General features: G+C 42.6%; 1 protein-coding gene and 1 pseudogene across 15 annotated transcripts in view; both read left to right on the forward strand.

Moving 5' to 3' along the window:
• Positions 1-163: 163 nt before the first annotated feature.
• LOC142013973 (U4 spliceosomal RNA) lies at positions 164-241 on the forward strand (annotated as a pseudogene).
• A 1104-nt stretch (positions 242-1345) lies between these two features.
• CDC14B (cell division cycle 14B) overlaps positions 1346-14157 on the forward strand; it is a 166527-nt gene continuing 153715 nt past the window's right edge. For 14 of the 15 annotated variants that reach the window (XR_012645701.1, XR_012645702.1, XR_012645698.1 and 11 more), the window contains exon 1: positions 1346-6630. Coding sequence is in view for 8 of the 15 variants with exons in the window: in XM_074995105.1 (XP_074851206.1) it covers positions 6501-6630 (130 nt within the window). In the remaining 7 variants the exon portion in view is untranslated. The remainder of the gene's footprint in view (positions 6631-14157) is intronic. The other variant, XM_074995106.1, reaches the window with a different exon arrangement.

Consider the following 14157-nt stretch of genomic DNA (forward strand, 5'->3'; position numbering starts at 1 on the left):
GAAATCAAATGTAGAGGAACATGATAGTATTTACATCTAATTACATGATTCATGAGTGCAATCAATTAGAAGTCTAAGTTCTGTATACAGTGTTGTTGTAGCTATGTTGGTCCCAGGATATTAGACAAGGTGGGTGAAGTAAGATCACTTATTGAACCAACTTCTGTTCATGCAGTGGTAGTATCATAACCGATGAGGTTTATCTGAGGCGTGATTTTTGCTAGTTGAAAACTTTTCTCAGGGGAAGACAAGAACTCAGTCTCCCATTGCTATAAGCTGTACAGTCACAGGGGTCAGCGCATCTGGACTGCAATGAATGAGCTTCACCCTGGAAAAAACATCTTCATGATCATGGTATCAGGGCTGTCCCTACCAATTTTGGTGCCCTATGCAGCTTCTGCCCCCTGCAGCCTCCCATGTGTGGGGCAGGCACTCTATGAGGGTGGGGGGTGCTCCAGGCCCAGAACTGTGGGGGGAAGGCAGTAACAGGGAAGGGAGACTCTTCTGAGACAAGTGGCACAAGCTCACAGGCCAGAGGCTCAGGAGGAGCAGGAGACAGTTGTGAGCTGTCCACCCTGTTTCCCCCCTTTCAGAGAGGCCATCTGCTTTCACTGGTCCCCAGGGCCAGGTGTATGTGGGGAGGCCTGGCTCCATGCCCCAAAAGGGGTGGGCACTCAGGTGGAAGGGGTGAAGCCAGCTACCCAGCCCTGAGCACTGCCCATGCCATGGCAAGGGGCCCTCCCCCACCTTGAGAGCTGCGTAGAGTATGCAGAGCGGTGGTGCTCTGGTAGCAATTTAAAGGGCTTGGGGCTCCAGCTGCCACCACTGCTGCAATAGCAGTGATACAGCCCCAGGTCCTTTTCAATCATCATGCCCTGGGGCAACTGCCCTCTTTGCCCCACCTGTCAGTGAGCCTGCCTCCCTGGCCCAAGCAGCTGCATGCCTGAGACAGGTGCAGAGGAATGAGCAGTGCAGTACCTGCTCTTCCTAATTAGGCCAGTGCCCAGGGGGCTGACCTTGCAGCCCATGTCCTGAGCAAAAGTTCTTGCAGCCAGTGGGTCTCCCAGGGTTCTGATCCACCTTGTGGTACATTGCACTGAACTCCTACTCTCTCCTAGGAAGGAGAGGGAACAGGAATTGGAGGGCCACTTACTGGAAACACAAGGGCAGGGGTGTTGACCCGGGTGAAAGGTAGCAAGATATATGGATATATAAATTTGGGAAGGCTCACCAGTCTGACTTAAAGTTGAAGATTGTAGGCTCACACCTTCCCCGAGTTAACAGTGAAGCCGGAGGTGAGTTTTCAGGATTTCCAGTAAGTACACCGACAATGATTTTAGCAGCTCTTATGGTTTGTTTATTTAACAGCACAATGGTACGTATGCAGCACTTAACCAATACACACTGCTATATATATATATACATATATATAATCACGGTTAGCACTTGGATTACAATGAAAAGATCTTACTTAACAATATCTCTAAGCAATACCTGTTGTTTTACTAAATGCATTTATGGTTTAAACCTCAACTAGGTAAACAGGATGCAATACTCCCTGACTCCTTTTGAGCTTTTTAGACTCCAAGACCAGCTCGCTTCCATCTGTCAGAAAAGAGTTATTGCAGTGGTTCAGAAAAGCATGAAATTAGCAGAGAGTTCTAGGAAATAGCAAGAGTAGGAAATAATAAAGAAAAGAGAGAAGAGAGAGGGTGTTGGGGTGATAGGCACCCCGCTGGTGCGGATCCATCTGGCACAGTTTAACACGCGTTGAGTGTTCTTCTACGCTACCGTCTGTTTCTCCCAAAGGATTTTTACACCCTTTTCCTTCATGTTGACTAAATAAGGGTCTGACCTAATCAAATCTTGAATACCTGCTGAGACCCCTGTGTTTTTGATGACCTTATTCTATTCATCCTGTTGTTTTTGAGAAAGAGCTCAAGGGGAAACTCCCATCCAGGCCCCTTTACCTGAATTTATCAGATGATCTTATGTTGTTTCCTATAAGTGATGAAAAGTTCGGGCATATTTTGATGTCTGAGAGGTTCTTTTAGATGGCACAGACTGATATGACACACCATTATTAGCCTGACCTTAAACCTACATATGGAAAGTTAATTTGCCCAAGCTTTCCCCCCTCGTGCCCTGTTTCCCGGGCAGGGCCCTTGTGTTACTGCTAACAGGAAAGATAGAGACACACAGATCCTTCTAGGCCTCAGTTAGCTAGACTATCATGGCTTCTTAATATCTAACCAAGATCATATACTATAAGCTAAGTGCAGACTATGGGGCAGGGAGGGGAAGCCCTGCCCTAGGAAAACAGCTCCCTCCCCTGGAGCCAGGCAGCAGCTTGGCCAGAGTGGGCTGGGCATTCTTCTCCCTCTCTGAAGCATCCTTCAGACGGGAGCACAGCTGAGGGAATTCCTCACCAAAATTAAAATTTTATGTGCATAATTTTGAGCTGGTTTTATGATGTCGGTGGAGAGCTCTCTCCCTTCTTTGTACCTCAAAAGTTGTTTCTCTCACCAACAATACCGGAGTGCTCACTCATTTCTTTCACACTGCGAGTCTGATTCTGCTATGCCTCTTTTGATTGATGTCCTGCTTGTTTGAAGGAATGAGGGGAAAAGATTGCAGATGAAAGATGGAGGAGTAATGAAGACAGGGAAATGAAGTGAGAAGTTGGAACTGACACGAGGAGCCAGGGAGCTACCACATGAGAACTAGAGACCAAGGAGAGAAAACAACCAGCACAACAGCAGAAAGAGAACAAAGTCCACCAGGCTGTGATACAGTCTGTGGTGCAGTATAAAGTTGTGAGATAGTGTGACATGGAATGACGGGGCTAAAATTTACTTTTTGCTCAGATGAAAGTGACAATTTTACTTTTGGATCCTATAATCCTTGCTCTTAGACCTGCTAAATTTGACCTTAGAGAGTGATGCAAAGTACTTCTACCTTCTGCTGGCCTGGAAGGTAAGGAACCTGAGTCATAAATCAAATTCTTACGTGGCAGAGCAGAGCATAACTGTAAAATCAGCATGCTACCTTGTAAAAATGTATCAATTACAACATTTGATGTTTAAAAACTCTAAACCAGTATGGAAGTTCTAAAATAATTTAAAAAATGCAGAAATTCTACAATAATATGGACAAGAGAACACACAGAGTAGGCCAGAAAATTAAAGTTTCAAACTGCATTTTTTTGTCTGTGAGTTACCAACTTCATTTGCACAGAGCCTGACTGACTTCAGTGGAGCTCTGTGCAGACGCAGCAATTTGCCCATGTTAACAATAATGTGAAATGTTTTGCAAAATCTGATCATAATTTGATGTCTTGAACTTGTTTCAAATTAATTTTGAAAATATGTCTTTTAAAAAATTGACAGTGAATAGTGAGCAAACCAGCAGGAGACAGTCACTGCATACCCAGCAGATGGCAGAATATACTCAGCAAGAGGTTTTACAGGCCATCAGATGGAGCTGTGGGGAGGGGAAAAAAAGCTCTGCTTTTCAGTAACTACACTTAAACTGTCTAAATTTATAGTAACAGAGAGGTAGCCCTGTTAGTCTGTATTCTAACAAAACAAAACAGCAGTCAGGTAGCACTTAAAAGACTAACAATGATTTATTTGGTGATGAGCTTTCATGAGATCAAATAAATCATTTTGTTAGTCTTTAAAGTGCTACATTACTGCTGTTTTGTTTTGTCTAAACTTATGTCACAGGATGACAGGCCCTGGTGATTAAAGCAATCCAGTGCCCCTGTGCCAGAGGAGGTGCTACTAGATGAGCCAGTTAAAGGATCCAAGGAAGCCTCTGTGTGGGCAGATCTTGAAGGAAGAACGATTACACTGAAGTTACAGGGAGAGAGTCTCTTCTGTAATGGTTCCTAGAATTGTAACTAGTGTGGAATGAGGTGTGGAGGGATGTCGACAGAATGCTCCCAACCAGCAGATCGCTTCTGAGAGATCTGTAATCTGGATGTGCACTCTGATGACAGAAGTTTTGTTGACAGAAACCTGTAGTCTAGACATAGCCTAGGTGAAAAGATCCAGTGATAAGTTTTGTTTTTCATTTTTGGAAAAGGCGCAGAAGGCAGCCTAGGGGCTCAGAGGGTAGGCAGGGACAGCACCTCAGGGAGAAGGGGTTGTGCCCAGCTTAAGGGTGGATGAAAGATTTTGGCTTTGTTTGATATTCTGGAACTCTGTGTTAATAAAACCAGACTCTTAGATTGTGATTGATGATGAAAAGAATGTGCAGTTTGTTTAACAAGCGCTGAAGAAGGGGAAAACAGAGGCAGGGCACTTCAGAAACACCTTTGGCCACCAGGGACTTCTTAATTAGCAGCCACTGTGTTGAACTGCACATTTAATTTTTATACAAATTTATTTGAGTACCACAAAGACAAGACACATTCATGTAAGAATAACTACTTTCAACTATGTTGTGTCTTCATTTTCCAAATGTTAAAACCATAATTTCTAAATTGTATTTTTTGAAAATGGAGATATATTTGAAAATCTGTTTTTAGAAAGAAGTAGTGGACAGAAGACAGCTGCAACAAGGCTGGCCTTTACTGTCAGCTGCATGTTGCAAGAATCACACAGGAAGCTTCCTTCACTTTGGGCCCAATTCTGAAAGGCACTAAGTATTTGCAAACCCTGCCAAGCTCATTTCTGACAGTATGGTTTACACTGAGTAATACCTTATGCTGAAGGTAGGCCCATTAAAACTTAATAGAATTATATAAGCAGTAAGACCACGAGAATCATGCCCTTAAACATGCCATCCCACTTCAGTCAAAATCCCGAGTAGTGGTTGTAGGCTCAGGCCCATAAATCAGGATCCGGCTAAGGCTTTGCAAATGATGTTATGTGAGCTAATAAACCTACCATTTCCACTATATCATGATACTACAATAATCTTTTAAGGTGGACATGCCATTACACAAAATGGACCAAACTCATCAGAGGCTACATTTACACTAGGAGATCTAGTGTTGTTTTAATAAAAGATCTGATGACAAACTAACTCCTAGTTGTTGTTATAAGAATTATTGCCTGAAGGGAATTAGAAAATTTACAGTGTATATAGTGAGGAGTACCTGTCTAAACCCACAGCAGCAAAGCATGGAGAGCAAACAGAAAGTACTATTGACGACAAGGAAAGATAATAAGCACACACAGGGCTGCGACCTCAGGAGCAAACATGCCCTGGAAAACTACCATTTCAGAGAGTTGTTTTATTGGTCGTTGTTCTGACCTTCTGACTCAATGGAAGTACTAAAAATGCCTATGCTCGCCATACTGTGTCTTAAAATGTTAATATCATTACAGCTCAGCTACAGTTACATTGAATATCTATCAAACAGAGCTGGCTCAAGTTGGTGTTGTAGGCAAACTCTGACTTTGGTGCCCTCCCTGCCCACATTTAATATAGAAAAATGAGAAGTCCATAATGAAATTTTACCTTTATATACTTGGCATTCAAAATGATCAATGTAAATAGAAAAATCAATAAAATGTTTATATTTTTCATTAATCTTAACACACTTGTATAGGGTAAACTGCCCAGTAGTTGAGACTTCCAAATTTTAACCCTTTTGAGTTGTACAGAGTGTTTCTGGTAAGCACTATAAACAAATGGAACAAATGCCCACTTTCGTGAAAAAGTGGGGTGAAGAGGAATGTGTGGGGATGGGCAAGAGGTGATGTTAGCCCTGTGTGTGGGGTAGGACAGGTAGAGCTGGAGTGAGCAGCCATGCCAGCCCCTGCCTTTTGGAAAAACTGTATGGTCACCCTAATGGGTGCATAGGGTGCTGCATAGTGGTCTGGGTTTGGGATATAGGAAAGGGAAGGAACATTTTATGATGTGTGAAGGGTGCTTGACAAACTGGCTTTGAAGCCTCCCAGCAGGGTGATACCAGACACAACAATCAACAGGTAGGTGTGCATTCACGTAGCGATACACGAGAAGGGGCACTGGCAAGCAGTAACTGGGCCAGAGCTTGCAGGAAGGGCAGCCCAAAGGAGCATGGGGAATATATTGCCCCCCCCCCCCCATTTAAAAAATTTGAGGCAAGGCTGTCTGGGGCAGTGCACCTCTTGAGTGCTACCAGGAGTCTCCCCTGCAGCGGGACCGGCATGTGCAGGATAGAAGCCGGAGGTGCCTGCCCGTGCAGTGGGAAAGTCTTCCAGCCGTGCGCACACCCGTAATTGTCGTTTAGCGTTATGACGTCACTTCAGCGGTGCGATCTGTCACGGTGACGTCATGCATCGACCACCCAATCAGAGACACCGTAGAGGGGACGCGAAGCCCCCCCCCCCCCCCGCGGGGAGGGGGCGGAGAAGCGTCAGCTGCCGCTGCTCGGGGTGGCTTCGGGATTTGTCCCGTCCGGCAGCCCAAGCCCCGGCTGGGGGAGCGGCTCAGCAGAGCGGAGATGAGCCCGGCCGCCTCGCGTCCCCCGTAGCGGCGTCGCCGCTGCCGCCGCCTCCGCCATGAAGCGGAAGAACTGGGCCGGGTCCCGGCGCTACTCTGCCCCGCCGCCGCCAGTCGTGAAGAAAACTCGGAGTGCAGCCGCTGAGGAGCCGCCCCCGTGCGGGCGGGAGAACTACATGGCAGTCACCGGTGAGCGGGCGCGCGGCCGGTGGGAATCGCTCAGCTCGCTGCGGGAGGCACCAGGCAGCCGGGGTGGGGGGAGCGCGGCCCCCTGCTGAGGGGTGACTTACAAGTTGCTGTCAAACTTTGTGCGAGCCGAGCCGCCCCGCCCCTTGCCGCGGCGCCTGGGCTGGCTTTGAAGGCTGCCCTGGCCGGGGACTCCCAGGGCTCCCCGCAAGAGCAACGCGCCAAGGCTCCTGGGCCCCGGGAAGCTTCAGCGGAGCGTCTGCCCTTGAAAATCCGTGAGCAGAGCGGGTTAAAGTGCGTAGGAGCGGCCTGCTTGTCTCGCCGCCTCCGGCTCGACGGAGGGGCGGGCGTTCGCGGCTCGGCGTACGGTTGCAGGCAGTGCTTTTCCTGCGCCCTAAATGAAAGAGGGAGTCCTTCTTCGTAAGCGCCTGCAGCTTACCACTAGTCCTCGTCTCCCTCTTTCCGTCTCTCGCCGTTTTCTGTCCACTCAATGAAGGCTGTTCGGGGCAGCTGGTGATACGTTAATTGTTTACACAAATTTCACTCGTACGTAGTTTTAATGTAGCGGGGAAAATGCGGACAGAAGTACCTCTCAGTTAGCACTTCATAGCCACTTCCCAGACGTCCAGAAATGGCTGTTAAACAGCCCAGGTGGGTGGAACTAGAAAACAGCTGACTAGTTCCGGGTTCCAATACTGCTGGCCGAGAAGAATGGAAAGAGTTCAGTCCGCCAATTCCCTTGGTCTAGTTCTGGGTGAACACGTGGAGTGGTCTGATGAACAAAGGTCCTTACAGATCAATGGTTCTCATCGTTCTTGTATGGTAACCAGGTGATCCACTCAGCCATATCCACATCATTTTTCCCAGTAGGCTGTTTTTCTTATGTTTCGTACTTGAAACTACACACTGCATCATCATCCAGTATTTACGCTTGATATGTTTTCTTTTTTATTCAGGAAATGAATTTCTTCAGAATATTCCCAGATAGGGTCTGGTACATCCAGAAGATATGACAGTTTTTATGTGGTGTCAGTGTGGGAGAATATAAGAAACTTTGTGTGTGTGCTGAATAGTGTCTTCCATTTTTGTTTCTAGTCCACTCCACTGTTTTTCTCTGCTGCCTCCACCCGCTTCTATATATTGTCTGTCTTGCTGTCTTTAAGAAAATGTTTAAACTAACTCCTTTGCTGTGCTTGGCCAAGGTCTACCACCACATAAGCACAGAACAAAAAATAATCCCATCTAGCCTGTATTTTCTTTCCATGTGTGACTTTTTAGTTTGCTTATAAGCAGAAACTGAAAGCTTAGAACTTTCAAGAGGCAAGAACTAGTAGTGGTGCTGGACAGACTTAGAGCCATTAGTTCATTTTTGTGAGACTAAGTGTATGTGTAGCATGTTTGTGAGGAGTGAATTGTAATTTATTTTTAAGTGAGATATTTAGTATTTTATTGATTTTTTTTTTTTTTTAAAAAAAAGCAAAAAATCAGATTTAAATAAAAATCCTTTTTTTGAAGAAAAAGAAGATTTTTCTCTCTCCCAAAAGAAAACAATTCCTTAAAGTTTACTGTTTGATGTTACACTGGATTTCAAATTTTATATTTTTTCTTCAACTAATGCATCACACTCAGATAATCTGATTTTATTTGCCAAAGCCAAACAAATTCATCTCCACATATTTGAGATAATATCCCATGTTTGTCTCTTTTTCTTTTAGAAAATACACCTATTTGTAATCTGAAGACATTTTAGAGATGTCATGTAAGATGAGTAGGCAGTCTTTGATTTCTTATCTTTGGCATATGTGTTCTGTACAGTTCTTTAACTTTACCTGAGAAATAAGATTCTAAAGCATGTTGTGTTGCATTGTAAATTTCCAGTGAAAGTATTTAGGTTTTTGGCAATAACTGCAATTTACAAAATGACTGATATTTTGGAGTTTTTTTACTTAGGATGCATGTAAATTTTGTTTACATAAAGAAATTCATTTCCACAGAGAAGTACAGTAGAGCCTGCAATATGCTTGTGGTTTGATTTTTGACTCTTACTTAATCTGTCACTTGGAATTTTCATGAGATACTCTGTTGGTTTAACATGTTCGTTCATAATTTCTGTTTGTGCAACGTAATTCACTACTGTCTTTATTACATTATGGAGAAAGCACAATTTTCTGGAAAGAGGAATTTTTTTAAGAGACTTGTGTTTTTCAGTGTTGTTTTGTAAACATTTTTCAATGAGCTGTCATTACAGAAGAAGCATGCAGCATTGCAGGGAGAAGGGGTTGCAGAGCAGCGTCAAGCTGCACTTAACTTGTGTTAAAGCGAGTTACGTGCACCTTGAAGCTGTGTGTGAAGCGTTTACTGTATATTATTTTAAGGAAAGCAAGGACATGATGAGCTATTGATAATGGGCCACATCCTCCCTGACTGAACTGACTTGATTTCTCATCTCTTGATGTTCACAACTCCACATGAACTGCTGATAATGTGTCACATCCTTTGTGACAGAAGAGACTTTGTCAACTCTGGCCCTCCCCTTGACTGAGACTCCCTCTTTATACTCTTCTCTGAAACCCACCCACTCCATGCATCTGACAAAGCGGGTCTTCCCCCACGAAAGCTTATGCTCCAAAACATCTGTTAGTGTATAAGGTGCCACAGGACTTCTTGTTTTTTAAGGACGTGATTGTGGAATAGATCTGATTGGTCTGTCAGAAAAGCCCTATGCATTTTCAAACAATGTTTTTCAACTTTAATTTCAGCTGATGTCCTCATACTCTTGTTCAGAAAGCATGTTGATATTTGGCATCTATCAAAGTCAACAGTTTTATCTCTTGGCTTCGATTTCTGCAGGGATGAGTGAGTTCTTTATTAGATGACTGAAAAACTTCAGTTTCATGTATATCAGTTGGCATCACATCCTGTTGCATTTGCATTATCTAATGCATCTTTGACAACTGCTAGATTAGAAAGAATGGTTTGGATTCTCTTAATACTAACATTTAATATAATTCAGATATAAAACACTTACTATTCATACAGCTAATTACTGTCAGACTGTGCTGTTTATTATATGGCATTTGCTGTCTGGTCAAGGCAAGCCACGCCATTCTTGTTAATGGTGTTCAAGACAAAGACCTCCATGAGAATATCATTTCAGCTTCCAATAATTTTAAGATTTGTCAGTCTGTAACATATAAATGCATTTCTCATCTGAAGATCTGTTAGCTGCCTTACCATCAAGATCAAGAACTTACACTTATTCTATAAAAAGAATGAATTTTTACTTTTTAGATGAGAGAATAATGTCTCTGGTAAGAGTGGGCATGTTTACTGGCTGCCTAGTGTTAGTGTTGCTGTGTATTATTTGCCTTTTCAGAATTCTATCTATAAAGACTTGGGCTTGCAGATCTCTGAAGACACCTGAATTCATGTAAGCGATGAAAAGGAGAAACATTTTAGGAGGTGCTATTGATTCCTTTTCCAGAATCAACTAGATAAAAACATGAAGAGGAAGCTGCTGGTATCCTGCTGACAGCTTGCATAGACATTTCCACAGCTCACTGCCTGCTTGTATAGACAAGGAAATACTTTCTGTGAGGCAACCATCCCTACTCCTTCCCTATGACCTAGGATTAGCAAGCTCCTGTTCATTTCTGCCAGGGTAAAATTAAGTGTCATCACCATCAACTCCATTTTATACTGAAATAATGTATATGAGAAAGTTTTCAAATTTTTTGTTAATAAAAACAAAATGCCATGTTTTTAACTTTAAGATGTGTGACTTTTATACAGGTAGAAGGAAACTTTAGAGAGCCTTACTGACTTCATTTCAGTGGGGCATTGGTACAGGGCATCCAGTCACAAAGATCAGCTTTTCAGTGGTTCTCAACCTTTTCCAGACAGGGACACACTTTGACAATTTAGGAAGACTTGGTGACCCAAGGCAATTCTAAAATAGGGGTGGAGGTGCAGGGGGAAACAGTGCACCCTAGTGTACCTAGCTAATTCTGAGGCTCAGTCAAGAATATAAAATTGCTCCCCCTCATGTTTATATCTTCATAGTAATTATTTCATTGAAAAAGGGAAAATACCTTAATAAAATAACACTACATTGTTTTATTATAGTTGATATGAGTTGTAGTAGGGGAAAGACCCTCATCCCCAAACTGCTCCCTCCAACTTCCCCAGCTTAAATCCCACACTCAAAAGCTGGAGAACTTGGGGGGAGTTACACTCAGAGGCTGTGGGTCATACTCAGAGGCCAGAGGAGATACAAATAAAAAATTAAAACTGACAAATCAGCTATGTAGAACAGAAGGGGGGCAACAAGGGGAAGGGGAGGAGTGGGGGGGGCAAAAATCACTTACTGCAAGAGTCTATAAAGTGGCTTGACTGTGATTACTATGAATGTCAAAGGTGGAGAAGCTGTCTTTGTAATGCATAATTGTTTCTCTATTGATAGGGCTGTTGGATGTGGCAGCACTAAGGAGCTGCAAATGGTGCCTTTTAGAGGCACATGCAGCTCCGAGCTGCTGGGGACCCTTAACAAACCTAATCGCGACCTATGTTAGGGTCCTGACCCTTAGGTTGGGAATCCCTGGCTTACATGATCACCCTTAAATCATCTCACAGTGACTGTGTCTACACTAGAGTTTTGTCAAAAACATTTGTGGAGCATGTACACGCAAAATGCATTTTGTAGACCAAAACTGTGGACAAAAATACCAGGGGGCCCTTTTGTCAAAATAGCAGATCCAAAGATCGATCTATTTTTATGTGTAAACACAATCAGTTGACATAAATTTTGTCGGAACATATCTTCTGACAAACACTTCTGTAGCCAAGTGCTTCCAGTGTAGACATACCCAGTTTATAGAGTAGTGCTGTTTAAAAATGTAACAGGTTAATATTTGGTTACTATAAAACAGAGGTGGGAATGCTTTTGAGGAAACCTAAGCACCCTCAGTAAATTTGAAGATGATGCTAAGCTAGGGGGACAGGTAGATACATTGGAGTAGGGTCCAGAGTGACCTAGGTAAATTGGAGGATTGGGCCAAAAAAAAAATCTGAGGAGGCTCAACAAGGACGAGTGAAGAGTCCTGCACCTGGGGCAGAAGAATCCCAAACATTGTTATAGGCTGGGTGCCAACTGGCTAAGTAGCAGTGCAGCAGAAAAGGATCTGTGGATTATGGTGGATGAGAGGCTGGATATGAGTCAGTGTGCTCTTGTAGCCAGGAAAGCTAACGGTATATTTGGGTGCATTAGGAGAAGCATTTCTAGCAGATTTAGAGAAGTTGTTGTTCCCCTCTATTTGGCACTGGTGAGGCCACATCTGAAGTATTGTGTCCAGTTCTGGGCCCACCAGTGTAGAAAATATGTGGATGCATTGGAGTGGGTCCAGTGAAGGGCTGAAGCACATGACCTATGAAAAGAGGCTGGGGGATTTGGGCTTATTTAGTTTGCAGAAGAGAAGACGGAAGGGTGATTTGATAACAGCCTTTAACTTCCTGAAGGGCGACTCTAAAGAGGATGGAGAAAGGCTGTTCTCAGTGCCGACAGATGGCAGAACAAGGAGCAATGGTCTGAAGTTACAGAGGGAGAGGTGTAGTTTCGATATTAGGAAAACTGTTTCACCAGGAGAGTGGTGAATCACTGGAATGCTTTATCTAGAGAGGTGGTGGAATCTCCATCCCTAGAGGTTTTTAAGTCCTGGCTTGACAAAGTCCTGTATGAGATGATTTAGTTAGGGTTGGTACTGCTTTGGGCAAGGGGCTAGGTTAGATGACCTCCTTAATGTCCCTTCCAGCCCTATGATTTCAAATAGCTTTGAGCAGTTTCTCATTCTCCTGTCGCAGTCATACAGGTCAAATAGTCAGGATTTTGGAGAGACAACTTCTGAGCAAGCAAAAATAGATATTCTAATTCTGTTCTGTAATGATTTCATTTCATATTCCTTCAGTTTTCCATTAGGAAATATCTTAAAAATAGGGAGAATATTTTCAGCTTTATAGTAAACAATTACAGTGAATACTGACAGCGTCTCTGGCTGATGGTATTTAATGTGCACATTTTATTTTGAGACTGATGTGAAAATTAGGAAGATTAAGCTTGCACTTATTAAATGTATTCAGCTGTTCTGACTGTAGCAACAATTAAATTGATCCAAAGATAGTAATGATTAATAAAGGGGTAACAACAAGTTAATAGTCAATGCTTATTTTTCATCCATAATCTGAATCCCGTTTCACACTTAATAGTTTTAATATAAATCAATGTTAGATGAGATTTAGATTTTGGGTGAACACTATACATGGACTGTTAAGCTCTGATTCTACTTAATTTCAACAATCTAAGTGCATAATAATTTGAAACTTAAAAGTCTGTGTTTTTAACAAACCATTGAGTTATTTTCCTTAATGGTCATTAAGGCTACATCTACACTTGTTCCTCTTTTGAAAGAAGAGTGCAAATGAGGGAAATAAAAATGCAAATGAGGCACTGATTTACATATCTCATGCTTCATTTGGATAATCCTTCCGAAGAGATTTTTTTTGAAAGAAAAAAGGCAGTGCAGACAGGATCAGAGAGGCAGCCAAGTTAGTCTGAATCTTCAAAAACAAGAAGTCCTGTGGCACCTTTATAGACAAACATATTTTGGAGCATAAGCTTTCATGGGCAAAGACCCACTTTGTCAGTTGCATCTGATGAAGCGGGTCTCTGCCCACAAAAGCTTATGCTCCAAATTATCCCTTAATCTATAAAGTGCCACAGGACTTGTTGTTGTTAGTGTAGACAGGGTTTTTTTCAAAAATAAACCCCATCTTCGAGGAAACCCTTCTTCCTGAAACAAAAAAGCTAAGCCAGTCAAATACTGGCTATTTTTATAGGTTGTCCAAAGCGGGTTACTGTGCTAGTAAGAAAAAATAGCATTCTCAAGACCAGTATTAGAGACTCTTCAGTCAATCTTTTAGAATTGTTTGTGGTATGAACACTTCAGATTTAGTACTAACAGATAAAGTGATCTAGGTTTAAGGCACCAAGTGAGTATTTAGATAGGGTAAAATATTTTTTTTCTTAACTTTTGCTGGCATAGCTATGTCAGTTAGGGTGCGACTTACTTTTCATTTATCTCTGAATAATATAGCTATATGCTAAAACTAGTGCTAAATGCAGTAATACTGGGGGTGGGGGAGTTTTTGTTTGGGAGAGCTTATTTAATTCAGGGAACTAGTAGTAGCTATACCTGTAAAAGCACTCTTGTTCATTTTTTTTATTTTGTATAAACTGTATCTTCCCCCCAAAGCTGACAGCACATCTGATAGATGTAGGCACTTCAAATGAATAAGGGTTTGCTTTAAAGTTTGATATGTTTTTCAGACACAGATGCCTAAAGTTAAGCTCAGAAGTTTGTGATTATATATTTAAACAAGAGGTTAGATTTTCAGAAGTCAGTTGCTTATTTAGGTTGGGATTTTCAAAGGGGCCTAAGATGGTTAGGCATCTAATGCCCACTGATCTTTTGAAAGATT

This window comes from Carettochelys insculpta, chromosome 5 (assembly GCF_033958435.1).
Source record: "Carettochelys insculpta isolate YL-2023 chromosome 5, ASM3395843v1, whole genome shotgun sequence".
Classification (NCBI taxonomy): domain Eukaryota; kingdom Metazoa; phylum Chordata; order Testudines; family Carettochelyidae; genus Carettochelys; species Carettochelys insculpta.